At 43.2% G+C, this 20,525-nt stretch overlaps 1 protein-coding gene across 10 annotated transcripts in view; it reads left to right on the forward strand.

Annotated features, from left to right (window-relative positions):
• ARID1B (AT-rich interaction domain 1B) overlaps nucleotides 1-20,525 on the forward strand; it is a 439,835-nt gene that overhangs the window by 393,509 nt on the left and 25,801 nt on the right. For 6 of the 10 annotated variants that reach the window (XM_045865795.3, XM_045865797.3, XM_064598275.1 and 3 more), the window contains 5 exons: nucleotides 2,352-2,497; nucleotides 9,748-9,857; nucleotides 10,584-10,742; nucleotides 16,723-16,932; nucleotides 19,613-19,817. In XM_045865795.3, coding sequence (XP_045721751.2) covers nucleotides 2,352-2,497; nucleotides 9,748-9,857; nucleotides 10,584-10,742; nucleotides 16,723-16,932; nucleotides 19,613-19,817 — 830 coding nt within the window. The remainder of the gene's footprint in view (nucleotides 1-2,351; nucleotides 2,498-9,747; nucleotides 9,858-10,583; nucleotides 10,743-16,722; nucleotides 16,933-19,612; nucleotides 19,818-20,525) is intronic. The other 4 variants (XM_045865798.3, XM_045865800.3, XM_064598272.1 and 1 more) reach the window with 3 other exon arrangements.

Here is a 20,525-nt window from a genome sequence, read left to right on the forward strand (position 1 = left end):
GTGGACATTGCTGCTATAAACATCGGGGTGCATGTACCCCTTCGGATCCCTACATTTGTAATACCCAGTAGTGCAATTGCTGGATCGTAGGGTAGCTCTATTTTCAACTTTTTGAGGAACCTCCATACTGTTTTCCAGAGTGGTTACACCAGCTTGCATTCCCACCAACAGTGTAGGAGGGTTCCCCTTTTTCCGCATCCCTGCCAACATCTATTGTTTCCTGACTTGTTAATTTTAGCCATTCTGACTGGTGTGAGGTGGTATCTCATTGAGGTTTTGATTTGGATTTCCCTGATGCCGAGCGATGTTGAGCACTTTTTCATGTGTCTGTTGGCCATTTGGATGTCTTCTTTGGAAAAATGTCTGTTCATGTCTTCTGCCCACTTCTTGATTGGATCATTTGTTCTTTGGGTGTTGGGTTTGGTAAGTTCTTTACAGATTTTGGATACTAGCCCTTTATCTGATATGTCATTTGCAAATATCTTCTCCCATTCTGTCGGTTGTCTTTTGGTTTTGTTGACTGTTTCCTTTGCTGTGCAAAAGCTTTTTATCTTGATGAAGTCCCAATAGTTCATTTTTGCCCTTGTTCCCTTGCCTTTGGTGATGTTTCTAGGAAGAAGTCACTGCGGCTGAGGTCAGAGAGGTTGCTGCCTATGTTCTCCTCTAGGATTCTGATGGATTCCTGTCTCACATTTAGGTCTTTCAACCATTTGGAGTCTATTTTTGTGTGTGGTGTAAGGAAATGGTCCAGTTTCATTCTTTTGCATGTGGCTGTCCAATTTTCCCAACACCCTTTGTTGAAGAGACTTTCTTTTTTCCATTGGACATTCTTTCCTGCTTTGTCGAAGATTAGTTGACCAAAGAGTTGAGGGTCCATTTCTGGGCTCTCTATTCTGTTCCATTGATCTGTGTGTCTGTTTTTGTGTCAGTACCATACTGTCTTGATGATGACAGCTTTGTAATAGAGCTGGAAGTCCGGAATTGTGATGCCGCCAGCTTTGCTTTTCTTTTTCAACATTCCTCTGGCTATTCGGGGTCTTTTCTGGTTCCATACAAATTTTAGGATTATTTGTTCCATTTCTTTGAAAAAAGTTGATGGGTTTTTTCTTAAAATGACTTATGTTAATCTTTTAAAGAACCTCTTTAAAAATAGTTTACCGTTATGCATAAAAAGTCATCAGATGACTGCTTAATAGAGGCGGAGGGCATGGCTTGTAATCATAATTCATTTGGAACAGATAAGCCAAGTGTGGATTTTTTCTCTTCCTATTAGTTTTACTCCTAAGAGGGAACACTAGTAGCCAAAGTTTGGAAAGTTTTCTCAAGGTATACTATTTACATAAGAGCCACTTGAGTACAAGAGTGGAGGCTCTCCCAGATTTTGCCACATTGCCCTCATCTTTCGCTCTACCTGGTAATTCTCCCACGAGAATGAAAGCACTGCTCAGTTTCAACCTCCTCCTCCCCGGTCTCATCTCCAGCTGTTAGAGAAATGCTTTTGTGCCACACATGTCCCTTTCAGATTAAGAAATACCCTCCTCCCCTTGCAACAGTGAGAAGTTTGTCTTTCACAGAGCACACATACAAAACTAGCAAAACTAAGTCACTGAAAATTTAAGTTCATAGGTCTGCATCACAGTCGGGGAGGGATGACCCCAGGGCCTTTTAGGGACACTGTCAGCCAGTCTCAGCTCCCTTCCTTCCTGTCCCAGGAAAGCCTACAAAAAGAAGTAGAAGTCTGGTGTTTACTGTGTAAAGTTAATATGGGGATATTGGTGTGTTCGCAATAGTACCTAATTTCAGAATGCCAAATAACAGGGTTGAAGGGCTTTAGAAATGCTTTCTCCCATATTCATTCTATCAGAACATTTAGATTAAAGAAAAAAATTTTAAATAACATTCTCACACTGCCGATTTGATTTTCATTCCTTGACTTCTGGTTTTTGATACGAGGACACTAAGTAATGCTCACAGAGTCAGATCTTTTTAAACATTAGAAATTAATTTTGCTTGCTTTTGTAATTCCTGTTCTTATTTCAAGTTCCCCCTTTCTTGCTTATATTCCTCTGTATAAATCATAACCTGGAACACTTGACATGATTCAAAATGTATAATTTATTTGTGGAATTTATATTATTTGGAATTTTTACACAGTGGATTAAGTAATTACTTAGCAATAGTTCAGCCTCTCTTTCCGGGAAATAAGTTATTTTAAGCGAACATGAAAAATAGGAGCCCCCGCCCCTTGCATAGATGCATCATGAGAAATGGCTCCCCGGGTAACGTGCCGCCCTTACGTGCCGCCGTGTCCATGGCCAGTATATGTATGCATGTGCTTTCTCTTCCTACAGGCAAGGCACTTTTCCGGGCATGAATCAGAGTGGACTTATGGCTTCCAGCTCTCCCTACAGCCAGCCCGTGAACAACAGCTCTGGGCTGATGAACACCCAGGCACCCCCCTACAGCATGACGCCCAATATGGTGAACAGCTCAGCAGGTAACCACAGCAGCTCCGCGCTCTGAGAGCTGCCCTCCCCTCCCCCTCTGCCCCCCTTAGGCCTGCACCGGTGAGCAACCCAAGCACTGGGATCATTGGGTGAAAAGGGGACACACTCCACTTTTCTGCTGCCTGGAAACCTGTTCAATCTATGTAACTGTTTCAAGACGTGAGGCTCACATTATATTTTGTGTAAATGATTTGAATGCCCTCTGTGTTTTTGTAACGTGTGGGCACATTCCACGGGACTCTGGGGACTGCTTGCTAGATGTATACGCTAAGCTCTTTTTCTCTTTCGGCACCATTCGAAGTATTGGAAGATCCCCCGACAAAATCAATGCTCCATTCAGTAGTGGTGGAGATGAACACTTCATGTTTCAGGGGAGGTGATTGAAGTACTTTTTCACCTTGAAATATATACCTGGAAGTAGTTGTTCAGAAGTGCTGTCTGCAGATTGTCTGTAGTGAGAAATTCTATATTATTTTTTTAATGAACTATTTTAGATTTTCCCTCGTGTGTAACTTTTCCAACCCACTTAGTGACGTCAACAACTGTATTCCTACCGAATCCCATCTGATCGGTGCAGTAAGAGTATCAGTTTGTGGAAACACCAAAATGTCGACACCTGTGCAGAGAGTTTTCAGATTCCTTAGACCCTGAGCCATCTCCTCAAGCCCCGCACTACCCAGCAGTTGAGGGGCGCTGCTCTTTAGATGAGAAAAGGCTGTGGGTCGCAACTGACCTGAACTTCCAGCCCCTGTTGGGGGGGCACTGTCTCGGGTAGGATGCTCTCCTTTGGTGAATGCAGAGCATGTGTGGCAGTTGTGTGTGTCCTGCGATGTTTAACCATGTGTTAGGGAAACACCATGGAGTTAGAGGCTTGACGCTCTCCTAGTACCTTTTCTCATCTCCTCTGCCTTTCGCCACCCCTCTGACCTGTCCGTCTTTGAAAGGCCACCCCAGGGGCTGTTGGTAGAGGCTGGGCTTGCATCCTCTCTGAGCTTCTGAGTTGCTGGTTTCTAGGGTCTAATTTAACAGTGCCATTCCCTGATTGCGTCTCTTTAAAAATATGTGGAAGAGGAAGAAAGAGTGGCAAAATGGAAGGTTTTCAAATAAATAGAATAGCCCTTCCTGATATTGGTCATTAATCCCAGCGACGTGGGTGTTTTTAAACTTGAGATGAAAGGGGAAAGCTCTTAACCAGTCTGTTACCCAGAAACTTCCCCTCCCCTTCTCAGCACTATTCCAGGTAATAGGGTATTTGGGTTATGACATTATGTGTTTTGTCTGGCTTGCTGAAATAAAATTACTTCAGAGCATTGAAACTACACAATAAATATTCACCTACTATTAGCAATACTCATTTTTCCCTTTTTCCTTTGGACCCCAGAACCACAAAAATAACCCACCACAAAGAGATGGCACCACATGCCCTGCCTAAGAAGATTTATGTGTTCCTAAGGAATAACCAATTTAATGGAGATTCGCAGAGAGGGTTTCTTTTTATTATTATTATTATTCAGATAATTCAGCTCTTCGTTATTTCATACAGAGGAAACCTGTTCAATGAAAGGCTGTTTATCCTCACAGTCTTTTGTATGGGCTAGTAGGATTTTTTTTTTATTGCATTGTGTATTTTGAAACACTGAATTTTTGATAATTTAAACATTTATCAAATTTTGCTCTGCACATTTAGGTGATTTTATTCCAGCTCTATAAGTCAAATGCTACCTGATAGAAAGTAGTCATCTAGCTAGCACATCCAAGAATATTGATGATTTAGCATGTACTGTGTATCTATTGATAGGCACACATCAAGCTGCTATCCCTGTGCTACAGTCTCCGAGGGAAACGGGAATGACAGAGGAACCCATAAAGTTATAGAGTGGCTCCTGACGAGTTTTGGTCTGAAGGTGTACTCTTGAATTTTTCTAGAGTTGGGCCAGAAATGGCTTTGATCGTCATCACATCAGTCTACTTGGTTTGGGCCCATGCAGATCAGTTACCAGTGATAATGGCAAAGCATCTTCTCTGTGTGAGGGCACTTTTGGAGAAAGTGAAGATAATACCCATGATGTCCAGGGCTGGGGGTGGGATTTGCTGAACCTCCTTTAGCAGCTTATGCAGCTGGCCTTTCAGCATCCTCTTTGCGGAGTTCAGACAGTTGTGATATAGACGGGGTACAGGGCCAAAAAGCGTCTTCCTGTGTAGTGACAAATTGTTACAGGCTCCAGTGAGCAAGTAATTATTCAAATGGAGTCAGTGTGAGTATGAATGTGACAACTATGTCTTCATTTTAAAATGCAGGGGAAGTGGGGTGCTAAGCAGTGAGGGGGGATTTTTTTTCCCTCTGAAGGAGCTTTTTTCAAAAAAATTATTTGCATTAAAAGATTAGCATTACATAACGCGATGGGCAAAATAATAAGTCATTTATAGCCTTGTTAAATACCCCCTTTTATAATACTCGTGTTATTAGCTATGTTATACTTCTTTGTGTTTCCTTTTATAACATTCATTAGTCATATACTTGTCTTTATATAAACCATCATCTTAAAGAAGACATCTAAATTCCAGAAGATATATCTACCATCTGTGGTTCTAAGTTTGCCTCACGGGAAGCCACTCTGCAAAATGTAGGGCATTTCCATCCGGATAACCTACAGATAGTAAATGAGCAGCCACGTACTGCTGTCGTCAGGCCTTCCTCTTATACAAGAGCCCTGTCAGATTCCAGATCTTTCTGCCAACCTAGCGCCATCCCAAAGGCAGTGTCCTATTGATGTCCTACCAGGATGGGGCGTACTAGCTCCATTAGCCCTTACAGAGGAAAAAAGGCAAGCTCACTACCACAGGATCGACGGCTTCCTTCGGTGTTCTCAAAAATCGAGAACCACGTGTCACCTGGAATGCTTGTTAAAACTACAGATTTCTGGGCCCCAGTCAGAATTTCTGAGGATGTTCCTAACAGACTCCTCAGGTAGTTTTCATAAGTGCATGCTTAAGCTTAAGAACCACCGATTTAGAGATATTTTGCTCAGCAGTCTCCTGGCAGAACTCCTGCCTGCTTTGTGTGGCATTATCTATTTACCAGATAATTTGCTGTCTTGAATTTTAAAAAAAGTTTACAAAAGAGGGCACGTATTGAATGGAGCACTGGGTGTTATACGCAAACAGTGAATCATGGAACACTACATCAAAAACTAATAATACAATGTATGGTGATTAACATAACATAATAAAATAAAAAAAGAGGATCTTGAAGAAAAAAAAAAGATCTAGCACCATTAAAAAAAAAAAAGGCTAGCATATAAATCTACCAGATGGATAGGTGTTTTCTGTCTTGAGGCTTTAGGATCCTTCCCTAAGGAAGTTTTGGGTCTTTTTTTTTAAAGATTTTATTTATTTGACAGAGAGAAACACAGCGAAAGGGGGAAGGAACACAAGCAGGGGGAGTGGGAGAGGGAGAAGCAGGCTTCCCGCCGAGCAGAGAGCCTGATGCGGGGCTCGATCCCAGGACGCTGGGATCATGACCTGAGCCGAAGGCAGACGCTTAACGACTGAGCCACCCAGGCGCCCCAGAAGTTTTGGGTGTTTAGCACCATTGCTAGTGGTTGGTTGTCTAAGCAGTTTATAAGATCGTTAGGTATTTTGTTTGGTTGCTTGCTTGGAGCTAATGATCTTAGGTGAATTGCTGTCCTCCCTCCTCCCCCAAAGACATAAAAGGTGTAATAAATGATGAAAACCATATCTCTTCAAGGGGGAAGAATGTATACTGGGATTTTGCCAAGTCGGTTGGTAGCTGTGGACTTGGTCTGGGGCTGGGGCTTTCTGGAGAGCATAGCGAGCATACTGGGTTTGCTCAGGTTGCATGTGCCTATAACGGAGAGAGAGGGCGTGGATGGAAATTACGGTGTTGTGCATCTCCCTTGCCCTGCCCCTGTGGAGGTATGTCAGCACAGAGAGGTATCAGAAGGTTCTTTCAAGGCCTTGCTGATCCGGTCCAAGAGAGAGAAATGTTTCTTCTGAGCTTCCTTCTCTCATACCCTTCATACGTGTTAATGTTCACGGTGCTCTTGATGTATGTGCCACATATAAAAAGAGTCATGACTATCTACAGATGTATGCACATAGATAGGCCCTCCTGTGTTTTCAGAAACAAGGAATAAAAAATTTTGGCCGTATGCTGTATTGTTTACCGTGAAAAGAACAAACCGTATGTGTGTTTCTGGTCCCATTTCTCCATCGTCTGGGGGTGACTTTGTCGCCTTATAGGGAGACTAAGTAAAGAAAGCTGAGCGAGTAAGAGTGAATGTTTGAGTTCAGTTTTGCTCACACCATATGCTCTTATGTTCCTTTTGAAGATATTAAATCTGGGGTGGAGTAGCTGCCTTAGGACTTTGACCCACACTTACTTTAGGAAATCATTCTAACTCTTAAATTTCAGGGGTAAAGCCAGAGGCTAGCGCCTGAAATGTATTTACAGTACTCACACAGCACTTTCTGCAGGCCCGAGTTCTTTACTGCCCCTTTTTATGTCTGAACTTTAGATACTGGATTGCTGATGTCAGTAGGAGAAAGAACAGGGCCTTGATTTAACACATCCTTACCACAGTGGTGGTCTTTCTCTTCTGGGAAAGGAGAAAAAAAAATAGTGCTCCTGGACTGTCATTGTCCAGGGAGGCCTATAGCTCTTTGCAGTGATTCATTGAGAATTCTGGTAAGAAGTCAAAAATAAGCATTTCAACAAAAGGAATAGTAAAAGCCACAGTAAGGAAAGACCTTGTGATCCATTTAGTAAAATAAAATTTGCAGTGTAAGGCAGGAGTACTAAATAAAACCATTACTCTCAATCCTATCCTTATTTATCTCTCAAAAATCATAAAGCAGTGCCACTTTTGACCATTTTTATATCTGCATACCCTAAATGCCCATTTAAAAATATATAATAGAGAGTGAAGAAATTTGGGGAATCTCAAACCAACAGATATGCATAAATTCATGTGAGTCTGATTTTTAAATCAGTATAAATTATTACCATTCATTATAATAATACATCTTAGCCTACTTCTTTATGCTTAAAAACTGTTTTGGGGTATGTTAACACAGTGAATGTATGAAGACGAATATTAGTATTTTCTGTCTCTCAACAGTAATATTCAGGCATAATTTGTTCCAAATGCTAACAGAACTATTGATTATAACCTTTGAAGAAGCAGGCCTTCGCAGAAGCCACGTGTCCGTGACTTTGCCACGTTCTCGGGGTTGTGTGGCCGTCGTTCCTCGGTGACAGCTCTGAGTAACTAGCAAGGACGTGAGGACTTTCATAAAGAAGCTCCTCCTCCCCCGCTCGTCCTGCTCTGTTTCCCCCTTCTGTTCTTCTAAAAAGGGTGTTTCTCAATGTACGGATTTACTGATCCTGGGAGAGAAGACTGCACGAAAGCAGCCCAGCACTCTGAGCGGGGCGGTCCTGGGGCGGTCTCTCTCAGCTGCTTTCCTGGGGTTTCACACATTCACCAAAATAACAGCATTTTTAGCTGATCCCAATAGATTTTTCTCTGCAGCTGCATCACTTGAAAAAGCTTTTTGTTCCAGTTCTTAAAGTCTAAGTATTGAAAGTAATTTGGGGGGGAAAAAAAAAAGAAAGAAAGGGAAAAAAAATCCCAATTATGATTTGTGTGCGTGGTGATGACTTCAAGGGCTGGCTGGCTGCAGACGGGCTCGGAACCGCTCGCCAGTGAGCACGTGCAGACCGGCGCTTCCCCGGGTGTCAGCGAGCGTGCCGCCGGACTCCTGGGCACGTGGCGGGGTCGGCGTTTTTGGCAGGACCTCTGGTCTCAACCTGCCGTGATGCTAACGATATTAGCAAATTAGCACCACCAAGCGTGCCAGCTAATTCGCCAGAGCCCTGCTCACTCTCTCACTGCTGTAATTAAAACTAATTATTTTCTAAAACATAGTAATACATGAATATGTGCAATAATCATTTTGTAGTGGGCAATCTGTGGAGCCTTTTTTAAAGCGGCTGCTTTTTTTTTTTTTTTTTTTTTTTTGGCACATTATGCAACATGCGCACCGCCTCGGTTGAGCCAGCACTTTTGTTTGCAGAATGCAGAACGGGTCCTGTGCATAAAACCTCAGGTTTATTTTATGTTGAGATAGGAATGTTTCCTGGCTTTCGCTCATTGACAAGGCTCTTAATTCTCTCCGTTCTCTGCTCTCTTCTGCTTCCCTCCCTCCTCACACATCTGTTTGGTGTCCCACTCCCAGCCCAGTGTTGTGCAGATGGTTTTCACAGTGGGGTTCTGTAGAAATTCAGCTGTTATTCCCTGGATATCTACACTGATTCCCTACTGTAGCCTTGTTCTTCCTTTAAAAAGAAATCCAAGCCCTCCTTTTCAACCCAAAAATATCTATTCATAGTCATAATAAATGGGTATAAATCAGTTGTTCTTTGGTGAACCTTTCCTTCTAAATCCTAAGTGAACTTGATTGAATTTCTGAGCCTTGAGATAGAAAATGAGTTTTTCTGGGAATCGGAGCGTTGAGTTGACTCTTGAGCGGGTGTGGGTATCTGACCTGGGCATTTGAGCCGCTGCTGGGGATTGATAAATGTGCACAGAGCCCCAGACTGAAAGGAAACCAGCCGCATTGCAAAATAATTAGAAATCCTGTCCTTCAAAAATTACTTCTGATTATTGTGTTTGAAGTCATTCGTTCCGACTGTTTTCCATTACTGCTGACTAGGCCACATGCGATAGATAAGACTTTCAAATGAAGCAATATAAAATGTCAAGTGATTTTGCAAACTGTAGATTCTATAAATTTGGGAAATTAAGAAGGCATGAAATCCTCCAGTCACCACGTAAAAAATACACACACCCAGTATTTCCTTTCACTCCGGATGAGCAGTTGAAACATTGGACTTAACTTCCACCTGTCACCTACTCTAGTGAAGCTACAGTAATTTTGAAAAAATAATATTGATATGAGTTGCCTTTCAGTGGTTTGGGTGTTGAGTAAATGATTGTGTTTTGTTTTGTTTTTTTTAAGTTAAAAAAGGACTGGCAGAATGTCGTGCTATTTAGATTTCCAGAAAACTGGTGTGCCCTCAGTTACAATTTCTCTTTTCTTCTCTTCCTTCAAGGGAAATTCAAGTGCCCCATGGGTCACTCAGTAACTTGTGTTAGCAGGAACACAGCCCGATGCATCACATGTATAATCCTAAACTCTTTCTCCTGTTTTCGATTAGCATCTATGGGTCTTGCAGATATGATGTCTCCCGGGGAATCCAAATTGCCCATACCTCTCAAAGCCGACGGTAAAGAAGAAGGCACTCCGCAGCCTGAGAGCAAGTCGAAGGTACTTCCTTTCTCCTCTGCACGCGGTGTGGGATCTGCCTTCCTGCAGCTGCCGTGGTGTTCTAGTCACTGGTGTCAGCCTCCACTTTTGTTTCCATTTGGTTTCTTCTCTTCTGCATGCGTCCATCTCGTGCACCACGTTTGTAGTTCTCCTCTCTTTCCCCACCCCCTCCATGGTGTGGATCTGAAAGTTACTAGTTCTTACGGCATTGAACTCATGGTGGTGGGTGAGGGGCGGAGGGACAAGACCCACCGAAGAGAGATGCTTTGGGGGTGGGGACAAGGAAGGGGTCTTGCCTGGTTTTGATACTTGCAGCCATTTTCTCTGCCTTCAGTTTATAGCTTCCTGTTTTGGCCGCCTCAGCAACAACAACATACTTAATATTTTGCTTTCCTGCCTTATTTGATAAATAAGGTGAACAGCTTTTTTTTTCCTTTCTTTCTTTCATAAGGGGTAACCCATGCTTAGCATTCCATGTAAGCTTGAAGTAAGCATGGTGGCATAGTAGCCTTATCCAGCATCCAGCAAACTTACCAAATTATACTAATTAAGAATGTTGTTTTAATACCTTTATATGTGTGTGTTTTCGTGTGTTTGTTTGTCCATGTCTTTATATATATCCATTATATATAAAAATTAGTCTGTTAAACTGGATGTGCTTTTTGTTATTTTAAATAAAGTTTGCCCTACCTTTGTCATTTTTTTTTTTTTATTCCTCTACCACAGGATAGCTACAGCTCTCAGGGTATTTCTCAGCCCCCAACCCCCGGCAACCTGCCAGTCCCTTCCCCAATGTCCCCCAGCTCTGCTAGCATCTCCTCATTTCATGGAGATGAAAGCGATAGCATTAGCAGCCCAGGCTGGCCAAAGACTCCATCAAGCCCTGTAAGTGGCTCTGGTTTTTTTGTGTTTTTTTTTTTTTTTCGGTTTTTGGGGTTTTTTGATAATTAATTAATTCTACTTTAATGCTTGCTTATTTATTTGTTTTATAAGACTTTTTCTTCATAATTTATCCATGAAAGGGTTTTCTTGATAATTATACTAGTAACGAAATGAGTAACGTTGTGTAAATCATAGAAGTTGATTTCTGGTAATAAAACGGCTATTATAAAGAAGCACCTCTGTACAAAGCATGTGATTGTGTTACTGGGTCCAAACTCCTTCACGCAGTGACTTTGTTTAAATGTCTGATCCGTTGTGCACTTACAGAAGATCTTCAAAACGAGTTACTTCTCCATTTACATGGGAACTAATAGCAGCCACAGAGTAAATGACAAATTTGGCCTTTGGCCTAAATCTTTCATGGGCTGTTGTATCTGAAACATCTTATTTCAAAACTGCCTACCTGAAAATATAGATATTACACTCTGGGCATGGGTTAGCATAATATCAGCCCTGCTTTGTTTCAATCCACCTGTCAGAAATTAACAGAAAAGGTGTAGGAATGTCACCACATGTGAATATTTGGAATGCTACTTTTGGATTAATAATATGTACCTACATTAGAATCAGTCGAGATAGAAAAATTACCTCCTGCACAAGATTGCTGATCATCTTGAAATTAAGTGTTGATTTCCATATGATATGTAAAAAACAAAAATGGTGATGTGCCTGTAAGGGAATTTTTTTTTTTTTTTTAGCCTTAATGTTCTTCTGTCCATAGAGCTTGGCCTTTATTTTCCTACTGAAGAAATTAATTCTGTGCCATTAAAAAAAAAAAAAAAAAAGAGTAAGAATGGCACTGTAGTAACTTTTATTTTACATTCATATAGGGAATCAAAAGATCTGTTTAAAATAAAAAAAAAAACCTTAACATGCAATTACTTGCCAAGAAGGCTTAATTAACACGCTAATTTTTGTAAGACGATGTATTGAAGAGTACAGCTCAGGAAAAGCAAGTTGGAGGGAAGAAGACTCTATGTGCAGAATCTGGCAATCTAGTCAAAACCCCAAAAGGAGGCTGCTATTAATTATCCATTCACTGGTTTAAACAGATAGAGCTGAAGGTTTGAAGGGTTGGTGGTTCCAGTAAATGTTTGTAAAATTCATGTGGAGCTCGAGCATAACCAGCATTTTCCTTTTCAGAGGAAGAAAGGGCGATATTCGCTGTTACCTTCTCTGTAGACATGTTTCGCTTTTGCAACAACCAAGATGAAATGAAAAATGCTCTAGGGCGGGTTAAGCAGAACTAACAGGAAGGGGGAGTGCAAAGCCTGCATTTTGATGTCCTTGTGTTATTGGCTTTGAGTCTCAGAAGGCAGCCAGCGTTATGGGGGTTTTCCCCATAATCTACCCCGGTGTTGTGTTTTGTTTTGTCTTAATCATAAGAAAAGCATTTTTGAATCGGCCTACTGTCAAGTTAACAGGTGGAACTCAAATTATAACTTTTCGAAAACATTTGTATGTTGGCTCAGAGGGAAAAATTTCAGAGGTTGAAAATAATAATCTTTAAAACCTTAAGGTAATAATTAAGAATAGTAAGTTATGAAAAACAAAGACTACTAATAGATGATATTACGTGTTTAAAAAAATAAATTAACTAAAAAATAAAAAAATAAAAATTCCACATTGCCAACTCTGGATTTATAAAGATTGAGTGAGATATTTATGATATTTTAACTTAACTAATCAGGTTATCTCCATACAATGAGTCCTGTAGGAAAGAAACTTCTATCCAAAAAAAAAAAAAAGCCCACTTTCCACTTAAGTGTAAGAAAAAAGTAAAATGAATTGTAGACTTCATTTTCTGATTATAAAACAATTGTGCTTAAAATTGTATATTACTTTTTCCTTTTTTCTAAATATTTCAACATACATTATCTCTTCCTGTACCATAACCATTTTATGTTTAAGAATTTATGGGGCACCTGGGTGGCGCAGTTGCTTAAGCGTCCAACCCTTGGTTTCGGCTCAGGGCATGATCTCAGGGTCGTGGGATCGAGCCCCGCCCCGGGCTCCACGCTCAGCTCAGAGTCTGCTTGTCCCTCTCCCTCTGCCTCTCCCCCCATTCGTGCTTGTGCGCTCTCTCTCTAAAATAAATAAGTAAAATCTTAAAAGGAAAAGAATTTACAAGCAAACTTCTGGCTCCAGCGGTAGAGAAGGACAGGAGGAGCTCTGCATTCAGAACGTGGCCCCTGCCTTGGATGAGATGCTAATTTAGGAAGGGTACCAAAAGCGTTGGGAAGGAAGGACCCGAGAGCATCTCTGCTGTCAAATCACTGCTGACATGCACAGTTTAGGAATATTTAACTGTCCTTTCTGAGACACAACTTCAGTTTGTACTTCAGATTGCTCTTCCCAGTGTCTCTGCTAAAACCTGTCTCACAGCAGGCCCGAAATGGACCACATGATAAAGATGTTCCATGCTTTGACAGTGTGCTATGGACCAACATTGTTTTGTTATGGAACGTTCTAAAATAAAAATAAACATTTGCACATACACATATTACCAGGCATATGGTAAAGACTGCTGAAATGTAAATCTGCCTGAAAGATTTGAGGAAAACTGTACTTACAGACTTAATTAAACTACACGCAAGGAAAACATTTGTGGCGCTGTAATGTCCTGCTACAGTCTTTAGCGATCTCCCTTCCCTTTTCTTGGGTCCATGACACTTCAGGGCACTAGGATACAGTTTCTACAATGCTGAAGCAGTGTGAGGTGGTCCCAGAGACCTGGAAGGGTCATCCCATCTTTCTGTGGGGTGGCTTGTTGGCCTGAGGTCGGTGGGTAGACTGTATGATGGCACCTCCCCAAAGGTTACAGCAAAGCCAATGTCTGTGAACTGAAGAAGGTATGTGTTGAGCCCAATCAGCAATAAAGTACGTACCCTTTATTTCCTAACACTTTTGTTTCCTTAACGTCCTTCTTCTCTGTTCAGACACCCACATACCGACTTTGATAACTGGCTAGGAAACAGACCTTGAGGCTGGGAGTGGAGGTGGCAAGGGCCAGCCATAGGCACGATGATCCCTTCTGTTTTCAGTCTCGTTAGATTGCGTCAGTGTCTCCTTAGCACCTTGATCACTGAAATCCCGTTTATAGGATATTTTATTCAGCTGCGCATTCTTCCTTGGAGGGTGCCAGACTTCTCAGACCTTCTTTGTCCGTCTGAGTACCCGTTCACAGAACAGATCCGATAGCAGCTACCCCCAGTGTGCTCACGGTGATTCAGAATCAGCTCAGCCCCTGCCTCGTGGAACTTAAAATGTAGTCGGGAAGACGTAGGACAGACCAGTAATCCCATGCAAAGCATACACTTTTTATAAGCTGTGTAACCAGGGGCCACGGACGACAAAGTGGGTGACAAGTGATTTAGATGAAGGAAGCTCGGGTGCCTGGGAGGCCTCTTCTGGGACCTAACACGTCACCTCAGGCCTGACCACTTTCTTTCCATAGAGATGCATTTTCCTACATTATGGTGCCATAAAAATCCTTAAGTCTTTTTTAAAGATCTAAAAACGATGCTATGCAAAACAAGACAATTCAATTAAAAAAAACATTATTTTCATTACGGTTTTCTAACTTTATGAGAACAAAATGAGGTGTGCAGAAGTTAATTAAACTCAAGTTCATTTAACAAAGGATGGCAAGAAAAGTGAAAATATATATAGCTAAACTAAGTATACTGTTATTTTAGGCCCATCTCAGGTTATGAGATACACTCATTTCATAAATGGGAACAAACATCTGCGTAGTCTCTCTGCTCGGGTCCCGATTAACTATCCTCCCAGAAGCCTTCCCCAGTTTGGCCTTGGAGAGGACCAGGCCAGAAATGGCAGGTGGATCTTCCATTCAGAATTTTGGTAGAGACACTCAAAGTAATTTTAAATCGAAATGACTGCTTTTATTTCTCTTACCCTGAATTGAATGTCAAACTTTTACTTCTCAATTTTTCAGAAATGAAATGCAAGAGAGAGGTTGGCGGGGGGGGTTTTATTATTATTGATTTTAGGTGATAATGCTTTTTTCCTCCTGTTCTATTTCTAATTTTTCAAAAAACATCAGACCCATTTTTTACTGCTCCCCAAAAGGAAAAAAATATTTTTAAACTAGCATTTAGAAACCTCTTCGTAATAACTACCCCATTAGTGATGACAAAGCTTCTGGAATGTGGTATAAAATGCAGTCGGACAGTTTCTTTTCCTAGTCAGATATTCCTTGGGTACAAGAATATGGAAGAGAAAGTTTAAGAACTTATCATTTGGATATACAGTGTGTTCCACTTTCTGAGTATGTATATGGACATATCGCTATATATATATGAATATGCTCTAATCTAAAGTAAAATGTTTAAGTGACTTACTGTTTAACCTTGGCATCAGTGTAAATTCTAAAAGATGACACTTTTTTTATCCTACCACCCTAAATTTTTTATTTACATCAATTTGTATCACCCTTTTTTTTTTGTATTTAATGTAAAGATTTTATGCCTCAATAATTCTGAGTCTGAAGGCTTAAAATTTCAGCAGGAGTAGCTCAGGAGAAATACACATTAAGTGGGGGAGAAACTGCCACTCACCAGCTTTGTTAGTTTCATTCTCAGGCATCCTTTCTGAGGTCCTACTTTTATTGGGGATCCTTTGCTAAATAAAGTAATATCAGACCTCAATGGCAGTCATGTTATTTAACCCCCAAAATTTCAGCTATGTGTTTAATATTGTTAAGCTAAATGTAATGGAAAAGAGTTAAGAAAAACTCCCATCTAAAACAATGGCTATCCAATTGCAAATGATAACTGGTAAATACAAATGAGGAAATGCAGTCAATTCTTAGTCTAAGGAAATCTTCATTGCGAATTTAGAAGTAATTTTTCACAATAACCCTGGAGTTGCAAAGAGTACAAGTACACAAATCACTGTTACAAATATAGAGACATAAAAGAAAGGAAAGATAGACATTTGAGCTGTTTAGGTCCAGAAGTATTACCTTTCCAGATCACGTAACCCGGAAGGTGGGCTTTGGTTATGCAGAAACAGTAACTTTTGACATTTTAGTATCAGCTATAATTAGAAAAACAAAGACAAGAATTAGAGCATCAATATAAACCACATGAGCCCTAAACCCATGTGTGTAAAAGTAAATGTATATTTTTATCCATAGATGTTCAGGGAGTATGAAATAGCACATGTGTTTGTGATTAAAGCATGGTTGCCTAAGAAATCTGTTTAAATAATTCTCTAGGGGCCCCTTGCCTTGGTAGAGAAATTCAAGAAATCTTAAGTAGGGAAAGCTAGTCATCATGAGCAAATGCCAAAACTTTAGCTGGCCACTAGTCTATAAAGCTTGCCAATGAGCACAGAGCCCACACCACCGGTCCCTGGGATTTGGGACCTACCTTACATTTTCCAGCAAGTCCCATACCTGCTTTCCTCCATATGCTGTAGCATTTTAATGAGGACACACATTAGCCATTCTTATTTTGACAAGAAGTAAGAGGCCATATAGTTTTGGGGGCTCTATAATATTACATACATGTGAAATTTTAAATTCACTGTGATTATTCTATGAGCGAGCACCCTTTTATTGTTAAAAATGACGTGAGGTGTCATTGGAATCATGCCTTCTGGGATTCAACGCTTATATCAAGTAAAAAAAAGGTTTTTGCTTTTTTTTGTTTTTGTTCTTTAAGTATGTAAAAGGGAGTTTGGGCCCTTTATTTAAAGTCAAAGTAAAGTCTTAATTAAGAAAATGTATAGTTTGTGCCTGAACTAGTAGCCTTCATTCCTAATTGTTGTGTGATAGCAATAGTTTTTAAATTTCTTCTCTTCTTGTATTTGGTAGCTCATTACTTTCTTCTCACCTTCTTCCCTTTTCCCTCTGCCTGCCCCTACCCCACCTCCAAACGCTCCTTCTGGGCACTAGAAGTCCAGCTCCTCCACCACCACTGGGGAAAAGATCACAAAGGTGTATGAGTTGGGGAATGAGCCAGAGAGAAAGCTGTGGGTCGACAGATACCTTACCTTCATGGAAGAGAGGGGCTCGCCTGTCTCGAGTCTGCCCGCCGTGGGCAAGAAGCCCTTGGACCTGTTCCGGCTCTACGTCTGCGTCAAGGAGATTGGAGGTTTGGCACAGGTGAGAGTACCTGAGTGAGTCCACGCGGAGACCCTGCACGTAAGCTCTCCCTGCGGGCTTCTTGGAATGTGCAGACTCAAACTTTTTTTTTTACCCCCCATAAAGAAAAAGCTAAGCCTGTGGGCTCCGTGTCTGGTGCTGCAGGGGAGAGCACTAGGGCTTGGGACCCTGGTCCTGCCACCAACTCGCAGGGTGACCTCGGCAGGTCATTTATATGGACCTCCATTCTCGTCTGTGAGGTGACATGGTTGGGCTAGATTTTTCTTTAGGTTCCCTGACCGCTGTAGAACTCTGTGGGATCTGCAAGATGCCATAGGAAACACTCCAGAAATGTTCTGCGAATGACCCAATTAATCGTCTCAATCGTTCTAAATCCAATTCACTCTTGCCCTCTGTCTGGAGCAACTGATGCCGCAGGGGCGGCGCCAAGTCTCAGAGGGCACTCATCTTCAGGGCTCGGCAGCGCCTGCCCTCTCAGAGTCAGTGCCCAGGGGGCCACACTGTCCTCACCAGGGTCCTGGCGCCGCTTGCAGCATGGTGTCTAGTTCCAAGCACGGGTCCTGCAAGAGGAACAGGGCAAAGGGTGTCCCCGGATACGTGCCCACTGCGTGCTGGGCACTGTGCTTTACCTTTGTTCTGGCTTTGTCTTTCTGAATACCCTTAAAATGCAGGAGGCATCCGCCCTCAAGAGAGGAGGAAGCTGTCCCGGAATGAGGTACGATCATGTGGCCCAGGGCACACAGGGTAGGCGCGGGCCCGGCCTGCTCATTCTGAGACGTGCGCTCTTCCCATCCACCGGCAGCTCTCATTAGAATGACTTGGGGAGCTTTAAAAACCTGCCAGTACCTGGGCTCCCACCCAGATCAGTGAGAGGAGCTGCTCTGGGCCCAGGGGATCTAGGGCACAGTGTGGTCCCCTGCGCTCTGGCCAGGTGCCACGGGTCCAAGAGTGAGTCGCCTCATCCACAAGTGTCACCGAGGGCCCGCCCTGGTCTCAGTGCTGTGCGGGTATGCAGGAGAGGCCTTTGTTCTCAGCCTTCCCTGGGGTGCCTCATCCCACCGGAGACCCGCGGTGTACAACTGAAACAGGGCTTGATTCCAGGCTTTGCGGAAATGGATGGTAAGTCATACAGTGCAGACCAAGTGAGTGAGAGTCGGTCCGTGGAGGGAGAGCTCAAGATGCACACCTCTCCCCTGCACCTAGACCCCCCCAGGCTTTCCCCTCTGCATCTAACCCCCTGGCATAGAATTTTAGAATCCTCGGGACACTCTCACCCTCAAACAAGTATAGAGAGTGTCTGGACACCTTACTTAGACTCTGTCAACGGTGTGGGTTACCGTGTTGGGTCTGCAAGTAAGGCTCGTTGCTGGCCTAGCTAACAAGGGAGGTTTGATCATAGCTGTGATGCACAGCGGTGAGCCACTTGGCCACATTGTCGCTCATACCCCATCTCGATATCTGGCTGGTGGCCCTCAGATGCGGTCGGGGCAGGTACTTGCAGTCACTTAGAGATCAGTGCAAAGCCTGGCTTTTCAGGGTGTCCAGGCAACAGCCTGCCCAGCCCTTCTAAAGCCACCCGCACGCCTGCTTGTTCGTTGCAGCCTGGCATTAAGTGCCAAAAGTGGAATTGGGCATTTCGCGAGCAACCTGAGCTTTGTTTATCATGCACCATTTAGTACTAAGTAAATGGACATAAAGAGCTTTGTGAGAAAGTTTGAATCCAAAAATGGAACATTTCATTAAAAAAAAAACCCACTGTTCCCTTAACCCTTACTGTGCTACTTAGCACAAGGCGTACATACCTAAAGGCAAAATAGTCCCCAAGTATTTGCGGGTCTGCATGTTTCCTTCAGGCATTCATCCTTAGATAACTCTGGCCCAAGTGGGAATCAAAAGTTAATGCCCCACATCCTTTTGTAGCATTTCAGGCTTTCTCTCCCTTTTTTTTCCTCCGCACTTTGCGCTGCCTTCTCTGCAGCCTGAGTGTATGTGGGAACCCTGTGTCGTCCCCCGTGCAGTCCCCCATGCCCTGCGCCTTCACCAGCTCACTGGGCCTGCCACGTGGTCAGCTGGTGTCCTGGCAGAGCCACCAGGGCTGATGGCTGGTGTGGGCTGCCCCCAGTGTCACCTCTGCCCAACACCCTAGGAATGCCGCCTGAGAGGAGGAATGCGGCTAGAATTACAGGCTCGTCTTTCTGGGAGCCTGTGGCTGTTGGAAGGGAACACTGTTTTCCATATCAAGTCTCAAACACTTACATTGCAAAACAGTTATGTTATTGCTTTTTAAATTTGTTTTCAGATGCCTTTTGTTGATGTTGTTGTTGTTAAGATGAGAGGTGGGATGGGGGGCAGTGGGAGCGTACGTTTGCCCGGAGAAGAGGGCTGGCTCAGAGCCACAGCGGCCTGGAAGAGTGTGAGGCATTAGAAGGTGCACCAGGCAGAAGAATCTCGACGAGCAATGCTTTTTATGTAGCTATCAGCAGGTCCCGTAATGGTTTTATAACTGTAAATGCTGTCTGTGCACACTACTGAGTGGGAGTAATGAGCATTAGTTAAGAGAGGCAAATAAAAAAAAAAGTAAACCAAGACATTAAGTGCTTTTTTTGTCTCCTGGCTTTAAACAAGCCACTTTGCTGCAAACCAATGATCCTGCCTTTTTTTTTTTTTTTTTTTTTGCTAGGTCAATAAAAACAAGAAGTGGCGTGAGCTGGCAACCAACCTAAATGTTGGCACTTCAAGCAGCGCAGCGAGCTCCCTGAAAAAGCAGTATATTCAGTACCTGTTCGCCTTTGAGTGCAAGATAGAGCGCGGGGAGGAGCCCCCGCCGGAAGTCTTCAGCACGGCCGAAACCAAGAAGCAGCCCAAGCTCCAGCCGCCCTCTCCTGGTAAGTGCGGGTACTGCAGTTGTCGGCGGGGAAAGGCAGGGGCCACCCGCGGCTGGACACCACGAGTCCCTGCAGCCCCTCGGGGGTCCTGAGAAGGCCGCTGCCTAGGAAAGCAGACAGAACGCGGGATCTTTGAGGACAAAGGGTGTTTTGTATCGGACCCCCCGTTGGCAGTGCTTAAGGGAAGAGAGGATACAGTCCGGGCCTACACTGCAAAGGCACCATTCTTCTGCTTTACCTTCCTTGGTCGAGAGAGACTGGAATTCTGAGCTCTATGCCTCTATTCCTTCTGCAGGTATTTCAAAACACTCCGTCTAACTCCCCAGTAACCTGTGCAAACACTTTAGTGCTCCCAGAAGACGCCACCCTGCAGTGTAGCCACCAGCTCCTACCACTTCTGCTTCTGTCGGGGACACTCTGAGCTGTGGGTCAGCAAAATGAAATCTGGACGCAGTTCTCAATGTCCCCTGCCCAGCAAGTCCTCGCTTATAGGGAATCCAGCGAACCTGGCGTGGGAAAGGTCCACGCAGCCCTGGTTCTGAGACCCAGCAGTCAGCTCTGACCTACAGGTCAGGAGTCTTAGGAACCCTACCTGGGAATAATGCGGTTCACCTGCATTCTCAGCGAAACCAAACTAATGAGACCTGCCTTCTCTCCGGTCTCTCCACTCAGCCGTTGGAGACCCTGCCACGCTGTCCGCTCTCCCAC

The sequence above is a fragment of the Mirounga angustirostris genome, unplaced genomic scaffold (genome assembly GCF_029215605.1).
Source record: "Mirounga angustirostris isolate CCGP_5_RB_7025 unplaced genomic scaffold, mMirAng1.0.hap1 SCAF_8, whole genome shotgun sequence".
NCBI lineage: Eukaryota > Metazoa > Chordata > Mammalia > Carnivora > Phocidae > Mirounga > Mirounga angustirostris.